The sequence below is a fragment of the Podarcis muralis genome, chromosome 2 (assembly GCF_964188315.1).
Source record: "Podarcis muralis chromosome 2, rPodMur119.hap1.1, whole genome shotgun sequence".
Lineage (NCBI taxonomy): Eukaryota > Metazoa > Chordata > Lepidosauria > Squamata > Lacertidae > Podarcis > Podarcis muralis.
The window spans coordinates 105,667,042-105,686,891 of NC_135656.1; the positions used below are offsets into that span (position 1 = coordinate 105,667,042).

Here is a 19,850-nt window from a genome sequence, read left to right on the forward strand (position 1 = left end):
GGTTTGATAAACCCAGATCAAGCCACGCTCTTCCCTCACCCCTCCAGCTGGGCATTTCATTCCTGGCTCAAAGCACTACGCGGTTCCTCCAAGGAGTGCCTCGCGAGAATTAGTCTCTACGGCAGCAGAACTTTTTCTCCAAAGCAGAAGAAAATAATCTCCTGGACGTCTCCGCTGAGCACCTGCGCCAAAAAAAAAAGGTAACCAAAGCATCTTAATTTGCTTGCGTTTCTTAGAAAGAGGTTTATAGGAACTGTCTCATGAGTAACTGGTGAAGTTTTGCCGGCTGGAATTCTAGGAGAGTTTGCAGTCAAGATCTCATTCCATGAACTTTGCAGGTCACAGTAACAATTTAGCACACTCCTCCATTTCATGAGGTCAGTGTGAGGCTGCAAGTGTAAATGTTGTGGGCTAGTAACTTGTGGGCTTATTTGCTAAGTTACAGTAAGTTGCTAAGTTTGCTAAGTTACATTGGCTTTAAACACAATATGCAAGAATTCTCTCGGTTGCTCAACTGAGCTGTGAGGTGCTTTTGTACCCCCCGAGGTCTCTCCAAAAGAAAAGACATGTGTGGTTGTGTTGCTCTTTTATAAGAAAAAGAAACAAAAAAAATTAAAAGAAAAGAAAAGAAAGAATATTTTGTTGATTATTGTCCCAAGTATGATGTGGGAATTTTGTTTTTGTGCCCTCCTTGCACTGGAACTCAGCCCTGTGCCAAGCACAAAGAAGCTTTTCCATTATGTCCATTTTGGACTTCCCACGGATTGAAAAACCCAATATTTAAAGGGCGGAGGTCCAGGACAACACTGGGATGGGGAGGATTTCGTGTGGATGCTACTTTAGGCTGCCATCAGGGAAAGCAGAGAAAGCTATTTTAGGCTGCAACCCTAACCCCACTTGCCTGGGAGTAAGCCAAACCGAATTCAGTGGGACTTATTTCTAAATAGACATGGTTAGGATTGCACCATTAGAAGGCAGTCTCAACCTACATAGTGGGGGGCTGTTCTCCATAGTAAAACTGTTGTGATTCCATTTAGTGGAGCTGGATTTAGAGCGGTGCCAGTAGTTCCCCTGCATATGTATATATATGGACGCAGGTGGTGCTGTGGTCTAAACCACTGAGCCTCTTGGGCTTGCCGATTGGAAGGTTGGCAGTTCGAATCCCTGCGACAGAGTGAGCTCCCATTGCTCTGTCCCAGCTCCTGCCAGCCTAGCAGTTCAAAACCACACTAGTGCAAGTAGATAAACAGGTACCGCGGCGGTGGGGAGGTAAATGGTGTTTCCGTGCGCTCTGGCTTCCATCACAGTGTTCCATTGCGCCAGAAGCGGTTTAGCCATGCTGGCCACATGACCCGGAAAGCTGTCTTCGGACAAACGCCAGCTCCCTCGGCCTGAAATTGAGATGAGCACCGCAACCCCAGAGTCGCCTTTGACTGGACTTAACCGTCCAGGGGCCCTTTACCTTTAACTGTACAGTGGTACCTTGGGTTACATACGCTTCAGGTTACAGACGCTTCAGGTTACAGACTCCGCTAACCCAGAAATAGTACCTTGGGTTAAGAACTTTGCTTCAGGATGAGAACAGAAATTGTGCTCCGGCGGTGTGGCAGCAATTGGAGGCCCCATTAGCTAAAGTGGTTCTTTAGGTTAAGAAGAGTTTCAGGTTAAGAACGGACCTCCAGAACAAATTAAGTACTTAACCTGAGGTACCACTGTATATATAAGTTGGTTGCTGATGGTTTAGTCATTGAATCACTTAGTAATTCTTTGAAGGAGATGCCAAACCACAATTTCCATGATTCACCAAGAAAGGATGGGGAACTTGAGGCCCCCCCAGGAGTTGCTGGCCTGCATCTCCCATCATCCGAAACCATTGGCTCTGTTAAAAGGTAAAGGGACCCCTGACCATTAGGTCCAGTCGTGACCGACTCTGGGGTTGCGGTGCTCATCTCACTTTATTGGCCGAGGGAGCCAGTGTACAGCTTCCGGGTCATGTGGCCAGCATGACTAAGCCGCTTCTGGCGAACCAGAGCAGCGCACGGAAACGCCGTCTACTTTCGCGCCGGAAGGTATCTACTTGTTGGCAGGAGCAGGGACCGAGCAACGGGAGCTCACCCTGTCACAGGGATTCGAACCGCCGACCTTCTGATCGGCAAATCCTAGGCTCTGTGGTTTAACCCACAGCGTCACCTGCATACCTCATATGCAACAGATTGGGGATGGGTTCTCTGGGGCTCTGCAGAACTGTTTCCCACCAGTCCCAGCCAGCATGGAAGATGATCAGGGACGATGGGAGTTGCAATATATGCGTTAATGCACATCTCGTCTCATCCCAACACAAACATTTTGTAGGCTTTCAAGATGGGAGGAGCACAAGCATCAATGCTGCCTCGGGAAGAAGATCTGTATGGTAAAGAGAAGTTCTTTCTTATGCTTATGTACGGCTATTGATCTGGATCCTCTGTGTCAGCTGCAGGGAATCTTTGGCCCTCCAGATCTTGTTGGATGACAGAACCTGTTAGTCCCAGCAATTGTGGCTAGGGATTATGGGAGTTGTAGTTCCCCAGCATCTGGCGGGCCAAAGGTCCCCTACACCTGCTGTATATATTAATAGTACTTCTCTTAGTACTTAGCAGTGCTGCGTATCTTCTTCTTGTTGTTGTTTAGTAGTTTAGTCGTATCCGACTCTTTGTGACCCCCTGGACCAGAGCACGCCAGGCACTCCTGTCTTCCACTGCCTCCTGCAGTTTGGTCAAACTCATGCTGGTAGCTTCAAGAACACTGTCCAACCATCTGGTCCTCTGTCGTCCCCTTCTCCTTGTGCCCTCCATCTTTCCCAACATCAGGGTCTTTTCCAGGGAGTCTTCTCTTCTCATGAGGTGGCCAATATTGGAGCCTCAGCTTCAGGATCTGTCCTTCCAGTGAGCACTCAGGGCTGATTTCCTTCAGAATGGAGAGGTTTGATCTTCTCAAGAGTCTTCTCCAGCACCATAATTCAAAAGCCTCAATTCTTCGGCGATCAGCCTTCTTTATGGTCCAGCTCTCACTTCCATACATCACTACTGGGCTGCGTATCTTAGGAAATCATTTTATGAGCCCGTCACTCAACCACCCAGTGGCGTAGCTAGCCGTTTGGGGGCCCAAGCCACCACGTCACTCCCAGGAGAGATGCGTGGCTCGCAGTGGCATAGCGTGGGGGGTGCAGCGGGGGCCAGCCGCACCGGGCGCAACATCTGGGGTTAGGGCAAATCCACGGGTTAGGGGGTGCAAATCCACAGGTTAGGGGGCGCAAATTACTTGCCTTGCCCCGGGTGCTGACAACCCACGCTATGCCACTGGTGGCTCGGGTGCACTGCAGGCCCCACAGGAAGTGCTGCCCCCTGTGGTGTGGCGCCCAGTGCCCCCCCCCCAGCTACACCTCTGCACCCACCTCTTGAGATATCCTGGGAACAAGGCTTGAATGGTAAAAAATAACTGCGCTCAGTGTTCTTTTTCTAGACAAAGAGGTGCCAGAACTCACCACGAACGCTTCCCTTGTTCCTTTACAACGGCACCTACCCTGAGAGGTGGCGGAACTCAGTTCCAGTGAGTTCTGGCTGGGGAAATAGCTGCACTATATTTCCCCCCCCCCTAAGGCTGGAGCTACCGTTAGGCCAAGTGAGGTGGCTCACATGCTCCAGGGGGGCAGGCAGCAGTGAGGTGTCAGGGAACAGACCATTGCATGCTATGCAGTCTGCCCTTCACCCTCAATGTAAGCCTGTTCTACTCAGGTGTGCTGGAGAAAATCTGTCCCATCACCTGTGTTCGGGTTTCTGTAAGTGGATCGTGGCTTCAGTATGTGGCATGTGGGTGGCTGGGTACATTTTCTCCCTCACCTCAAGCAGCCCTGTTTGTGTTATTGTTTTGCTACTATTATAGTTCCTGAAATGAGCTTGCAGTTGACGTTCTGTTGCATGCATATTGCAGATGGATGCAGTGAAATTTGCAGCCGGGGTTAAGGGATGCCAGGCATTCCGACCAAAGCCAGATGTTTGGTGCGAAGAGGGCTTCTCTAAGGAGGTTCCAGCTGTTCCAGTGGGAAGTGCAAACCATGCCATACGCCTTGTGTACTCTACTCAAAATGGTCTTGCAAGATCAGATCAAAATCATACCTGGTTCAGCATTCTCTCTCTCCTTCCTTCTGTCTGTGTCCTTTTAAGCAGAGCAACGTTGGTCACAGCTGAAGTGCCTCTACTTCCTGCTGCTGTATTTCACTTGGGGAGAAGCAGAAAAGCCTCCCTATCTCTATTCCCTGTTGGTTCCCTGTATTCCAACCCTTTAAATCGCATCCTTTGCTCCCCCTCCCTTTCCCCACTGTTTCTAGAATGACTTTTCCATTTTTGTTCCTAGATTATCCATGGGATAAATCCAATGAGAAATCAATACAAATAGACTTGGCAAAGTTTAAGGAACTGGATGCCTATGCACAGAAGGTATGCTGTCTCTTATTGTGATATAGGCAGCGAGGAATTTGCTAGGGTGCTGAGGTTTTTATGTGCATTTGGAATTTGAGAGTGTCCTCTCCTGATAGGAGGCAGTTACTTCTGTTCAGATGGAAGGTCCGAACTGGGAACATCATGAGTCGCAAGACCCTGCGCCTGTTTTTCAGAAAACTTACACAGGGGAGCACCTATTCACATGGGCTGCACACACCATGCATTTAAAGAACACCAACTCCCCCAAAGAACTATGGGAGCTGTAGTTTTCCGCTCACAGAGCTACAAATCCCAGAACCCTTAACAACCTACAGGATTCTCTTTCTCTCTCTCTGTGTGTGAATTAAATGCATGTATATACATCCATATTTAGTTATTTTGCAACATTGCTTTGCTTACTGCTTTGATTTAAAAATTCAGGAGATAGCTCCAAAGTAAATTCGGAAGAGAGCTAGTAATCATAGGCAATATGAAAGGGTTTGAACAACTCCTCTCTCACAAATCACTTTCGATCGTATTTATACTACCGACTGAAATTGATTTGGTAGCTATTTCCTCTCCTCGGGGAATTCCGAGTACTATATTTCTGTGAACAGTCATTAACAGAAAATTTTCAGTGCCCTTGCCAAACCACAACTCCCAGGAATCTCTGGGGGGCCTCGCAAGAATTAAACTGGCATAAAATTAATATACTGGTGCAGTAATCAACCCTGGATTTCCCCCAGTGCTGTCAAGGGACAACAATAGGGCCGGCTCAGGATCCAGGTTTGCCTTGGTCCCTCCCTGCCCCCAGAATGCCCCCCCCATAGCTGTCAACTTTTCCCTTTTCTTGCAAGGAATCCTATTCGGAATAAGGGGATTTCCCTTAAAAAAAGGGAACCGTTGACAGCTATGCCCCCCCCCCGCCGGTTGTACTTCCACCTACCCAAAGGTGCAATGGACAGTGGCGAAGCTGCATGCTCTGGGGGCATGGTGCCTGGCACGGTGGGGGGGGGGTGCGTGGCGTATGTCGGGGACAGCCGCAATGGTAACCCCGTCCCCGATGGTGCTAGGGGCAGTGCGCCCCCCCCCATTCCTCTGCCAGTGGCAATGGGGAAACTCTGCACTTGTGGGGAGACAGTGGCAAAGAGTATTTGGGTTTTAGCTGAAGATTGTAGAAATAACATACCTGTGAACCCCGGAAAAAGCAAAGGTTAATCATGCTTCTCCCTTCAGAACAACTCCCCCCCCCCCCCCCCCGGGTACATTTTTGCCAAGTATAATAAATTCTTTGATTGATCAATCAAGTAAAACACATACACTTAATCGACTAACTGTGCAACCCTGAGTGGTTTTACACAACCCCAGTGAATTCAGCAAGAGACACTCTTGTAAGTGCACGCAGGGTTGCACCCTAAAATTTCTTTAAACAAGTAAAGGGTAAAGGACCCGTGACCAGTCGTGACCGACTCTGGGGTTGTGGCGCTCATCTCGCTTTATTGGCCGAGGGAGCCACCATACAGCTTCCGGGTCATGTGGCCAACATGACTAAACTGCTTCTGGCGAACTAGAGCAGCACACGGTAACGTCGTTTACCTTCCCGCCAGAGCGGTACCTATTTATCTACTTGCACTTTGATGTGCTTTCGAACTGCTAGGTGGGCAGGAGCAGGGACCAAGCAACGGGAGCTCACCCCGTCGTGGGGATTCGAACCACTGACCTTCTGATCGGCAAGTCCTAGGCTCTGTGGTTTAATCCACAGTGCTACCCACGTCCCTTTAAACAAGTAGACTTAGGTAGAAGAAAGGAAGTGGTACCCCCTCCTCCATATTAACTGCTTCCATTTACCTTCTGTGAAACAGGTGGATTTCAGGAATAGCGTGAAAAGCCAGGTGAGAGTCTTGCTCAAAAAAGCCCACAGTGACCTGGAGAAAGTGCGAGCCATTTGGATTTGGATCTGCTATCATATAGGTAGGTGGGACTGCCAACTTCCTGCATACTTGAGTCCCCTTGCCTCTGACAACTTCCGGTATTAAAAGACCAGCCTTTGTCACTGCCCTGCGCCCATGAATCCAGCTCTGTAGCAGAGTTCTTTAGCAGACACCCAGTCCAGTGATTGCCAGCCAAGGAAGATGGAGACATAAGGTCATATCAAACCAAGTTATATTCAGAGTAAACCGGCTGAAATCAATAGATGTAAGTAACTCATGAACATTAAATTCAGTGGGTCTACTCTGAGCATGGCTTGTTTGCAGATGACTCGGGCATTTTCACCATTTCATAGCCAGTCATGTCAGCTCCATTTGCACAAAGGATTCTGGATTGTAACCTGTGTGGATCAGTGATTTGGTGTTTGGCTCTCGCAGAGCTTGTTTGGGATCTCTGTTCAGCCACGAAACTCAGAAGGGATCAGGAGGTGCTCACTGTTAACAGAAATCACCAGGTTAAAGCTCACTGAAAGTCCGGAGGTAGCATTATTATCAATTTACGATGGGGTGGAAGGTTCGCTGGCTATGAAGGACTCGCTCACAAATTTATTTGAAAGCTGCACGAATTGTTAGCTAGGAAGTGGAAGGGGCAAGCAGAATATAAAATGGAAAAATGGTATGAAGAGGTGTGGGGTACAGCTGTTAATGATAAATTAACATGTGCCATTAAGGTAAGACGGGGAATATGCAGGAGAAATGATTTTGAGGAGCTATGGAAAGTGTTTGTAGAATTTGTACTGTTAAAACGGAAAGGGGTCAAACCATCGCAAGAGGTGTTGAAATTTTGGGAGGTTGGATAGTTACAATGGAATGGTCTTGGGGGTGGGGTGCACATTTTTATTCTTATTTATTTATTCTTATTACTTTGTCAAAATAAAATAAAGGTCACAGCATGGGGGAGAGAAGGTGCTTGTTCAGGCCCCTGTCTCCAGACTCCTAACCCTTGCACCCGTGTGCATTTTAATTTGGCAACAAGACCCTGAATCTACACAAAGCACCACTCTGGCAGATTTACGAGTGCTTCCAGACTTTCTCTTTTGAGGTGCGATTCAATCACATACGGGCAAATTCATGTTGTGCAATTAAAAGTTCATTTGGAGCTCTTGCAAGACAAGCCACCCCCCCCATCAGATTTTGTCAACAAGGAAAGAGATTGAGAAACATGCTAGAAAGTGTTGCCACCCCACAAGCAAATCGGAATGGGTGCTCATTGTCTTTATTTCTACAGAATATGATGTGGAAGGCTGCTATAACCTGGACAAGCTGTGTTTTAAGCCAGCTGATATCCTTCTCTCAGGAAAGGCTATTTGCGGTGGATATGCTCGACTCTTTCAAGCAATGTGCAGGTAACATCTACAGTGGTACCTCGGGTTACATACGCTTCAGGTTACATATGCTTCAGGTTACACACTCTGCCAGCCCATAAATAGTGCTTCAGGTTAAGAACTTAGCTTCAGGATAAGAACAGAAATTGGGCTCTGGCAGCACGGCGGCAGCAGGAGGCTCCATTAGCTAAAGTGGTGCTTCAGGTTAAGAATAGTTTCAGGTTAAGAACGGACCTCCGGAACGAATTAAGTACTTAACCCGAGGTACCACTGTATTGGCTCCAGCCATCATGGCAAGTGGTTGTTACTTGGCTGTAGTGATAGGAGATCTAGAGAGCCACAGGTTCTCCACCCCTTGCCCTAGGCAGCTATCTCCACACTTAGGCGTGATCAACTCGCACGTGACAGCCCCCGGAAATAAGTACCGTATTTTTCGCTCTATAAGACGCACCAGACAACAAGACGCACCTAGTTTTTGGAGGAGGAAAACAGGAAAAAAACATTCTGAATCTCAGAAGCCAGAACAACAAGAGGGATTGCTGCGCAGCGAAAGCAGGGATCCCTCTTGCTGTTCTGGCTTCTGGGATAGCTGCGCAGCTTGCATTCGCTCCATAAGACGCACAAACATTTCCCCTTACTTTTTAGGAGGGAAAAAGTGAGTCTTATAGAGCAAAAAATACGGTAAATCAATAGATTCTAAGCAAGAAATGGCGGGAGAGAGCTGCAGAGTCCTCATGGCTCACGAGGAGACCCTCCCCAGAACCCAAAGAGGACTTCAGTGGGAGCAGAGGAAGCCCCAAAGAGAATGGAGGCACAGTGGGGCTTTGTTTAGGCTGCTCAGCCTCCCCGCCTAGTAGCTGATACACGTCACAGTGTGGCAGCTGCTTTTCCACAGGTCCTCCAGTCCTTCAACTCTAGTTGAAAAGAGTGTTGTGTGGAGAGAGAGCTGGAGAGCAGGAAAAAATGAGTGTTTTTTACTGTGTGCTCCCTACTTACACAGGGACGCGGGTGGCGCTGTGGTCTAAACCACTGAGCCTCTTGGGCTTGCCGATCAGAAGGTCGGCGGTTCAAATCCCCGCGATGGGGTGAACTCCCGTTGATCTGCCCCAGCTCCTGCCAACCTAGCAGTTCAAAAGCATGCCAAAAAGTGCAAGTAGATAAATAGGTACAGCTGCAGTGGGAAGGTAAACGGCGTTTCCATGCGCTGCTCTGGTTTTGGTGTTCCGTTGTGCCAGAAGCGGCTTAGTCATGCTGGCCACATGACCCGGAAAAACTGTCTGTGGACAAATGCCGGCTCCCTTGGCCTGTAAAGTGAGATGAGCGCTGCAACCCAAGAGTTGTCCGCGACTGGACTTAACTTTCAGGGGACCTTTACCTTTACTTTTACCCTACTTACACAATTTTTGCTTATGCGCATGGGGTTCTGGAACATGACCCACCACGTAAGTGGAGGAATGCCCGCCCTGTGAATGATCCTGAAGCAAACTTGCATATATAGGGTTGCATTGAACTGAGTAGATCCATTGGAATCAGTAGACTTAAAAATTACCGTATTTTTCGCTCTATAAGACGCACCAGACCATAAGACGCACCTAGTATTTGGATGAGGAAAACAAGAAAAAAAAATATTCTGAATCTCAGAAGCCAGAACAGCAAGAGGGATCGCTGCGCAGTGAAAGCAGCAATCCCTCTTGCTGTTCTGGTTTCTGGGATAGCTGTGCTACCTGCATTCACTCCATAAGACGCACACACATTTCCCCTTACTTTTTAGGAGTGAAAAAGTGAGTCTTATAGAGCAAAAAATACGATACTTGAATTTAATGGGTCTCTTCCCTGTGTGACTTAGTTCCTCATCCACACTTACCTTTGCTCTGTGCTTTATAGGTACAGGTCCTGGCTTTCCAGGTCCGTGTCCAAATGTTGTTGTTGTTGTTTCATCCCAGGAAAACTTGTGTTTTCCTGCCAAATTGGAGCAAATCTGTGGAGAACCTGATTGCTGTTATCTCTGACCCAGCAAAATGAAGGACGGCCGCTCCAGCCTATCAAGGCAGTGAAAGCAACCGCTTGTCCTCTTGATACGAACGGTGTTCCTGAATGCCTTCCTTCCCCTCTCAGTATTGCAGGGATACAGTGCGAGTATGTGAGAGGCAGCTCCAGCGTAACGGGGAAGAGCAACCACGCCTGGAATGCTGTCCGCATTGATGGAAGGTGGCATCTCTTAGACTGCACCTGGGGAAGTGGCACTGTGGATGCTGCTTTTAGCGAGTTCACTTTCAGGTACGTTGTTAGGCAGTAGAAAGACCAGGCAGAGCGTGGGACACACTGAGGGTATAGCAGAAGAGGAGTTTGGATTTTATATCCTGCTTTATCACTACCCTAAGGAGTCTCTCCTTGGAGGGACACGGGTGGCGCTGTGGGTTAAACCACAGAGTCTAGGACTTGCCGATCAGAAGGTCGGCGGTTCGAATCCCTGCGACGGGGTGAGCTCCTGTTGTTCGGTCCCAGCTCCTGCCAACCTAGCAGTTCGAAAGCACGTCAAAGTGCAAGTAGATAAATAGGTACCGCTCCGACGGGAAGGTAAACAGCGTTTCCGTGCGCTGCTCTGGTTCACCAGAAGTGGCTTAGTCATGCTGGCGACATGACCCGGAAGCTGTACACCGGCTCCCTCGGCCAATAAAGTGAGATGAGCGCCGCAACCCCAGAGTCGGTCACGACTGGACCTAATGGTCAGGGGTCCCTTTACCCTTACTTTAAGGAGTCTCAAAGCAGCTAACATTCTCCTTTCCCTTCCTCCCCCACAACAAACACTCTGTGAGGTGAGTGGGGCTGAGAGACTTCAAAGAAGTGTGACTGGCCCAAGCTCACCCAGCAGCTGCATGTGGAGGAGTGGGGAATTGAACCCAGTTCACCAGATTACAAGTCCACCGCTCTTAACCACTACACCACACTGGCTCTCACAGTTAACTTCATTTGCTTTCAGGTGGTTTTGTTTTGCTTCGACCACTTGTCAGAATTTGCGATTTGATGGCCATAGGGCTGATTAATGTAAGCAAGTGCATTAAGAATGAGGCAGCTAGACTGGTGACTGGGAGTGGCCACCTAGACCATATAACACCGGTCATGAAAGACTGACACTGGCTCCCAGTACATTTCCAAGCACAACTCAAAGTGTTGGTGCTGACCTGTAAAGCCCTAAATGGCCTTGGTCCAGTATACCTGAAGGAGTGTCTCCACCCCCATCCTTCAGCCTGAAGTCCAGCTCCGAGGGCCTTCTGGCAGTTCCCTCACTGTGAGAAGTAAGGTTACAGGGAACCACGCAGAGGGCCTTCTCAGTAGTGGCGCCCGCCCTGTGGAACACCCTCCCATCAGATGTCAAGGAAATACAACAACTATTTGACTTTTAGAAGACCTCTGAAGGCAGCCCTGTTTAGGGAAGTTTTTAATGTTTGAAGTTTTATTCTGTTTTTAATGTTCTGTTGGAAGCTGCCCAGAGTGACTGTGGAGGCCGGGCCAGTGGGGTATAAGTAAATTATTATTATTATTATTATTATTATTATTATTATTATTATTATTATGCCATGAGCATAGAGTGTTCTGATGGCAGGGATAGATACCATCTATCTATCCTCTTTGAACAGTTCTGGAGTGTTAGCAGCTTCCTCAACCAGGTGCCCACCAGCTGTTCTGGACAACCACTCTGTTTGCCAGTCTGGCCCTGGTGCTGATTTAGGGATTATTCTGAAATACTGCACTATTGCACCTTCTCCTTTTGCAGTTACGATGAGTTTTATTTCCTCACCCACCCCGCTCTGTTTATTGAGAAGCACTTCCCTGAAGACCCCAAGTGGCAGCTTCTGAAACCGACGGTGACACTGGAGGAATTTGAAGACCAGCAGGATCCTGACTTAAATGCAGAAGGACTGACCGTTGCTGTCATAAGACTACCAGCCACTGAAAATGGGTAAAGTCAATTAGAAGCATCTGTCTTGTTCCCTTTGATTATCACAGTTACATTCACAATCAGCCTCATGTATTTCAAAGGGGAAATGACACAGAGCACAAGCTGTTACTACAACTACAACTTATCCAGAATGCGGCAACTAGACTGGTGACTGGGAGCGGCTGCCAAGACCACATAACTCTGGTCTTGAAAGACCTACGTTGGCTCCCAGTATATTTCCAAGCACAATTCAAAGTGTTGGCTATTTGCAGTATGGTAGCGCTGCAGATAGCTTGCTGGGGAGATCATGCATTAAAAATGAAAAGGACTCAAAAATAACTTAAACAAGGTTTTAATAAGAAAAAGAAAAACTCCATTTACACTAATACATCAACAACCAAACCAAACCAGACCCAACCACCAACCCATCCCCCAGGGTAATGGGAGAGCTAGGTGCTGCTCCTTATATACTAAACCCAAATGCTGACACACCTTAATCAAATACAACTCAGCAGCACCTGCTATGTTTCACAGCTTTAAAGCTGGGTCTCGTTATCTTGCTCTGGCCCTTGCTCTGGCCCCTTAAAGACATACACATCGGCTGGAACAATGATGAACCTTTACATTTAAAGAAACCATTCAACATTTCCCCTGCGGTTCATCATTGTGGAACAAAAACATAAAGCATACTTTGTACATGTTTTTCATGTGTAACCTTTGGAAGTGCTTTTGTAAAAATGTCCGCAATTTGACTGTCACCAGGAACATATTCAAATACAACCATTTCATCAGCAATTAGTTGCTTTACAAATTCTAAACGTAACCTTAAGACTCTAGTGCGCTGCGTATTGGTCTCTGAGCACAGGATAGCAAGTCCACTCTGGGAATCAAGGTAAACTTTTACTGGTAGTGTTACTTGCATCTGTAGGTCTGCAAACACTTGCAGATACCATTCTACATCACGAGTGGCCTGAACGCATGCACACAATTCACTTTCTGTTGTGGAGAGACAAATAATGGTTTGTGTTTGGGACTTCCATTCAAATGGACAACCGTTATAACAAAACACCATACCAGACACACCCCTGCAATTATTTTGTTCCATTGCATGAGATGCATCGCAGAAAATTTCAAAACCTTTGTCAATACATGTTGTAAACTGCAACCTATAATGTTTGGTATGTTTAAGGTACATTACCACTCTCTTAAGAGCAGAGAAACATTGTGTAGTAGGCTTTTCCACAAATTTTGCCAGAAAGTGAAAAGCATAAGTTATATCTGGTCTTGAGATTCTTTGAATGAAATTTAGCTTGCCTATAGCAGAACGATACAAAGTTTTGTTAGGAAATGGCTTGTCTTCACCTGTAAAGGTGAAACCACACACCATAGGTGTTTCCTTCCCATTTGCATTTTCTAAACATAGCATTTCAACAAGATCATCAATTTTTGCAGTTTGATGAACCAGAAAAGATCCATTTTTGCCTTTCTCAATTTGCATGGATAAGTAATTTTTAGCTATGCCTAATTCCACTACATCAAATTTCTTCTGTAACTGTGATACCACCTGTTCATATTCCTGTTTAGTTTTTGTAGAAATTAACACGTCATCTACATACACACATATTTTTGTTACAGAGTTTGCCCTTTCCTTTATGAACACACAATTGTCTGCCTTTCCTTGTGAAAAACCAATATCCAGCAATTCTTTTGCTAAAGTTTGGTGCCAATTCCTTCCACTTTGGTGCAGACCATAAAGGGATTTGTTTAATTTGCATACCAAACCTTCAGCGGCGTCTATGCCTTCAGGAACACGCATAAAAATTTGTTCTTTTAAATCTGCAAACAAATATGCAGTTTTTATATCTAGGTGATAAACGGAATGTCCACGCTGTGATGCATCTTTTAACAAAAGCTTAACTGTTTCATATTTTACGCTTGGTGAATAACACAAATCATAATCTTCGCCTGGAATTTGTTGAAAACCCCTAGCAACTAATCTTGCTTTGTACCTTACAACTTCATTTTTGTCATTCGTTTTAACTCTATAAACCCATTTCGAATCAATAAGTCTCATATCTGGGGTTTGTGGTACAAGAGACCAAGTGTTATGCTCTTTTAAAGAAGCTATCTCGGAGTTCATAGCTTTATACCAATTTGCAGCTTGTTGCTTAGGTAATTTCTGAACATCACTGTAGCTTTTTGGCTCAAAAACTACCTTATTGGCATACACAGTATTAAAATGTTCATCTGCAAATCGTTGTGGCTTCTGTCTCTTTCTATCTGAACGTCTCAGTCCAGAAGGAGAGTCAGACTTCTCAGACTTAATGGGACTAAGTAAACCACTAGTTTCAGGTTGTAAATCATTGTCAGATTGAAGAGGTGCCTGTAGGCTAAGCTCACGGTCAGAAAACTCAAGAGAATCTGACCTCCCCTCGGGTGCCTGTGACTTTAAATCATCAAACAAATTATCAGACTCAACAGGCTTTTTGTCTTTTCCCATTAATTCAGAAGCACTATTTCCTGCTGCTTCTTCTGCTGTTTCTTCCTCTTCTTCCTCAGTATTATCTATACCATCAGTATCTTGGAAGACAGCAACTCCATTCCAATTTACAGTTTGTATCATGCTTCTGGTAATATGAAATTTGCCAGTTGCTGGTATGTAAATTCTGTACGCCCCCTGCTGGTAGCCCATTAATTTTCCCTGGACACTACGTTCACCCAATTTTTGCTTAGCAGGATAATGCATAATTACATCTGAACCCCAAATGCGGAGGTATTTCAGATTAGGGCGTTTTTTAAACAGTTTCTCATAGGGGGTGACATCTAAACCAGTATGATAACTGCGATTTCTAACGTAACAAAATGCATTAAGTGCTTCAGCCCAAAAGTCTTTGGGCAGATTAGCATCATGCAGATACGTTTTAACCCCTGCCTGTAGGTCACGCTGCACAACTTCAACAAGCCCATTTTGCCAGGGACTTCGGGGGCAAGATAACTCATGAGTAGTCCCCTGCGCTTCCAGGAATTTCTCAAAATCCTCAGAAACAAATTCCCCGCCCCGGTCAGAAAACAGGTTCTTAATTGGTTTGTTAAAGTGCGTTTTTACCCAGTTGCAAAAAACTTTATACTTTTCAAATGCTTGGGACTTCTCAGCTATTGCATAAGTCCAACAGTATCTACTATACTGGTCTATCAGAGTAAGCCAGTACTTAGAACCTCCTAATGATGGTGGGAGTGGCCCAACTAAATCACAATGTACACGCTCAAATGGTTCAGTTACTTTCCTATCTGAGCACCTACCCTTGCGTGCAACCTTAATCTTATTCTTGCAACAGGATAGACATTGCATAAAGAATTTACATGGTTTTAAGTTGAGGCCATTAACGATATTCTTTGTCTTAATTACATCAGCAAAATTCAGGTGTCCCAGAATTCTGTGCGCCTCATGGACACACCCGGAATGAGGCCTTACATTCCTCAACCCCTGGCTTGACCGTGCTTCTCTGCAATTTATAGGCGATTGGGAGTAGGTGCGAAAATAGAGTCTATATAAACCATCAGAGTCCCGGGCATACAATAAACGTTTGTTCCCATCAAAAAACTCGCACATTGATTTTAAGAAACGCACAGTTATGCCTTGACGAGCAAAGCACCTTACTGACAATAAATTGTCCACTGACGGGCAGTAAATGCAGTTTGCTATTGTAATGTTTAAAGAGTCAAGTTTAACAGTACCTCTGCCAAGCGACTGCAAGACTTGTGAATTGGCTAAATGTACATTACCAATTTCCTCTTCGAAAGAAATAAACAAGCTTCGATCATTGCAGATGTGCTGAGATGCTCCAGAGTCTATAATAAAAGACTTCCACTTGGCATCTTTAATTCTTTTACGATTTGTAGTCCAAGCATGAAAAGCTCGCGGCTCGTTTCTGTCTTTACTATACGATGTCTGCTGCTGGGCTGACAACCGTGACTGACGAACAGAAACAGACTTGGGAGTACTTTGCTTTCTTTTGGCTCTGCAGTCCTTTGCAAAATGTCCTTGCTTATTGCAGAACCAACAACGCTTTGCAGCTTTAAATGCAGTTGTATCACCACAGGTTTGCATATGGCGTTCCTCATTCTTTCTGGAAATAGGAGTGCTTATGGCACAAGCCTCCCTTCTATCCAACTCGCCCATTAATCTTGCCGTTACCCCTTCCACAGTTAATTGTGCTGGTGGAACAGCAGATATCTGGCTAGCTATACCATCAAAGTCCTCATTAAGGGAACAAAGGATGATAAAAACATACTGAATATCAGGTATCACCATGTCCCTTCGAATTAATTCGCCACGTATTGCCTCCAGATGTCTCAAGTGTGCTGCCAAATCACCACCAGGCTGCAACTTCATCTGGTACAACTGCTTGAAAAACGTCAATGCAGATGCTGACTCTTTTCTAACATGCACTGCTGCAAGACTGTCCCACATTTCTTTGGCAGTTTTCTTATTTCTTATATAGACTACTTGCTGGTCGCTGACTGCCAAATTAATTATCGCCCTGGCTTTTGCATCTCCTTTCGACCAAGCATTAGTTACAGGGTCAGGAGGGTCATCAGTTACATAGGTCCATACTTCTCTAGAGGTCAAAAGCGCCTCCACCCGAAAAGACCATAAACTATAGTTCTCATCTGTTAGCTGTGGGAAGACCAGAGCCTTCTCAGCTTCAGGAACCCGGTCAACCATTCTGGAACTCTTCCAGACCCACAAAAAATTACACTAACAGGAGAAGGAGTTTTCAAACCTTTCTCAGAGTCCAAAAATATGCAGTCATCCACTCAGCAGCTGGGCCCATAACCAAAGATGTTGGCTATTTGCAGTATGGTAGCGCTGCAGATAGCTTGCTGGGGAGATCATGCATTAAAAATGAAAAGGACTCAAAAATAACTTAAACAAGGTTTTAATAAGAAAAAGAAAAACTCCATTTACACTAATACATCAACAACCAAACCAAACCAGACCCAACCACCAACCCATCCCCCAGGGTAATGGGAGAGCTAGGTGCTGCTCCTTATATACTAAACCCAAATGCTGACACACCTTAATCAAATACAACTCAGCAGCACCTGCTATGTTTCACAGCTTTAAAGCTGGGTCTCGTTATCTTGCTCTGGCCCTTGCTCTGGCCCCTTAAAGACATACACATCGGCTGGAACAATGATGAACCTTTACATTTAAAGAAACCATTCAACATTGATACTGACCTTTAAAGCCGCCTAAATGGCCTTGGTCCAGTATACCTGAAGGAGCATCTCCACCTCCATCATTCTGCCAGGACACTGAGGTCCAGCTCTGAGGGCCTTCTGGCGGTTCCCTCACTGCGAGAAACAGTTACAGGGAACCAGGCAGAGGGCCTTCTTGGTAGTGGCGCCTGCCCTGTGGAATGCCCTGTCAAGGAAATAAACAACTATCTGACATTTAGTAGACATCTGAAGGCAGCCCTGTTTAGAGAAGTTTTTTAATGACTGATGTTTTAATGTATTTTTAATCTCCTGTTGAAAGCCGCCCAGAGTGGCTGAGGAGAGCTGGCTGGATGTGCAGGGTATAAGTAATAAATTATTATTATTATTATTATTATTATTATTATTATTATTATTATTATTCTCCCATCATCCCTGACTATCATGGGACATAAGAATTCAGCAACATCTGGAGGAAATCAGATTGGCAAAGGCTGGTTTAGCACACCACCCCAGGCTGTGGTTAACGTTATAAAGTTATAGAGTTATTATAGAGTTGGAACTGACCACAAGTGTCATTTTGCCTAACCCCCAGCAATGCAGGATTATTATTTTTGCCCCATGTGAGGCTCAAACCCACGACCCTGAGATTAAGAGTTTAAACAAGCAAGCTGGATGAGCCATGGTTTAAAGATGGCTTATCAAACCAAGCAACCATGGTTAACAGCAAGCATAGTTCATCAGATTTGGGTGAGGCAACGAGCTGTGGTTAAGCCTAACCAGGATGTAGATTCCAAACCCTTCACCGCTTGTGTAGAGGGAGGAGGTGGGGAATGTGTGAGCCCAAGGCTTGTGTTGGCTCATTCCCAGCATGCTAAACCATGGTTTCACTTGACATCTGAACTGGGTCTGTAAGTATTCCATGCTCAACCTTAGAAACCTTGGTTTGCCCCTATTGCTGATTTAGATAGTGTTGCTAAATACAGTGGTACCTCGGGTTAAGTAGGGTACTTAATTCGTTCTGGAGGTTCATTCTTAACCTGAAACTGTTCTTAACCTGAAGCACCACTTCAGCTAATGGGGCCTCCTGCTGCTGCCGTGCCGCCGGAGCATGATTTCTGTTCTCATCCTGAGGCAAAGTTCTTAACCCGAGGTACTATTTCTGGGTTAGCGGAGTCTGTAACCTGAAGCGTCTGTAACCTGAGGTACCACTGTACTAAATACTATTGACCTTTCTTTTTCAGGTACTATGTGGTTTACTTCCTCAACCATCCTGTTCTGATTATTAGACCTTCCCAGAGGATCCCAAATGGCAACTTCTGAAGCAGACATCTGCACCTCCAGCAGCTTGAATGTAATCCAAATTGAATGTTATTTGATATCGTTCAAGGATAGTCCCTTGTCTCTGGCATCACTGCTAAACTGACCACAGTTTTGGTGCATAGGGTTTTTAGCTTGACACAAAGTTCTAAAAAGTGAAAATATATGTATAATACATATGACATGATACTTGTTTCAATGAGCTCTGAAGCATATGCTAAAATCGATTGCAGTATCTATTTACAAATTTACAGTATAACAAAGAAATTGGGGAGGTGTTCCAGGATTTCTTTATAAAGGCCATATCAAAAAATGAGTAAAGTGGGAAACCCTAGATTGATTTTGAAAAGCAGAGAATGAAAGGGCACAATTAATGTTTAGGCATAAACTTGTTCGTATAAAAATGTGTTAAAATGCCCCCCCCCCAATCATTCAATTTCCAGACTTTCAGAACTTATATCCTTTACAGCACAGCAACACAAATCATTAGCTTTTTATCCACCATATTCTTGAGACACCCTAATGTGGTCCTATCCATTCACTTAAAGTAGTAGCAGATTTTTTTTATAGCAAACAGTAAATAAAAAGAGTACAATCCATAAATTGGTGCAAACTTTTGGGGCTTGCCTTTGATTTCCAAGTGTGTTTGTAAATGCAATAAAGTTTCACTGTTCTCCGGCAAATGTGTCCTTGTGTTTCCCCCCTCTTGCTTGATTCAGTTGTTTAATATGTGGCAATCTAATAAAATTACAGTTGTACCTTGGATCCCGAACGCCTTGCAAGTTGACCGTTTTGACTTCCAAACCTGGAAGTGAGTGTTCCAGTTTGCGAACGTTCTTTGGAACCCAAATGTCCAATGCGGCAAATGCGGTTTCCGATTGGCTGCAGGAGCTTCCTGCAGCCAATCAGAAGCCACGCCTTGATTTCTGAATGTTTTGGAAGTTGAACGGACTTCTGGAATGGATTCTGTTCGACTTCTGAGGTACGACTGTACCTACAGCATGATCACATCTTACGTGCAGAGGCATATCTAGGGGTTATCTATATAGAGGTGAAGGGGGTAATGTCCTGGAAACTGCTGCTACTTAGGGGTCTGTTATGTACTGATTTGAATAGGATCCAAAAGGCAGCAGTTTGATTGGTCCGAGAACAATAGGGTCCAGAATGCAGCAGTCTGATTGGTCCACAGGAGCCACCCAATCCAGCTCCAGGTGGAAGTGAATCCACAACCTGATTGGCCTACAGGTGAATCCCGGAATTAGCCAATCATGTGGGTCCCATTGTGTAAATAATGTATATAAAGCAGACATTCTGGGGGAACTTCCATTCCTCCTCACCACTATGAGCTGAATAAAGAGCATGAAATCAACTCTTGACTCCGAGTATATTTCAGGGTCCAAAACCGATACATTTTTACTTAGCTTTAACACGTTGTTACAACTGTTATTTTATAGCACAGAGCAACAGGGACAGAAGGAACCATGAGAGAAGCGATGACTGGCTTCACGGTTTTTCCCAAATCACGGTTTTTTTACACAGCACTCACACACATTGTAATGTATCGCCATGATTAACATGACACTGTTTCCACGATGTGGACTTC

At 45.4% G+C, this 19,850-nt stretch overlaps 1 protein-coding gene across 1 annotated transcript; it reads left to right on the plus strand.

The window, feature by feature from the left end:
• The first annotated feature begins 1,813 nt into the window (after positions 1-1,813).
• LOC114592125 (kyphoscoliosis peptidase-like) lies at positions 1,814-18,930 on the plus strand. The gene is made up of 7 exons (XM_077923511.1): positions 1,814-1,889; positions 4,390-4,472; positions 6,317-6,425; positions 7,671-7,788; positions 9,883-10,044; positions 11,543-11,728; positions 18,172-18,930. The coding sequence occupies exons 1-7, from the start codon at positions 1,814-1,816 to the stop codon at positions 18,248-18,250; spliced, it is 813 nt and encodes a 270-aa protein (XP_077779637.1). The 3' UTR covers positions 18,251-18,930.
• Positions 18,931-19,850: the final 920 nt, after the last annotated feature.

What these genes read in the sequence shown, in the direction of transcription:
- LOC114592125 (XM_077923511.1), top strand. Translation starts at nt 1,814, where the DNA reads ATGGGGAACTTGAGGCCCCCCCAGGAGTTGCTGGCCTGCATCTCCCAT. An exon ending in TTGGATCTGCTATCATATAG is followed by an intron (nt 6,426 to 7,670) that starts GTAGGTGGGACT and finishes TTATTTCTACAG; the next exon opens with AATATGATGTGGAAGGCTGC. An exon ending in CTACCAGCCACTGAAAATGG is followed by an intron (nt 11,729 to 18,171) that starts GTAAAGTCAATT and finishes TTTCTTTTTCAG; the next exon opens with GTACTATGTGGTTTACTTCC.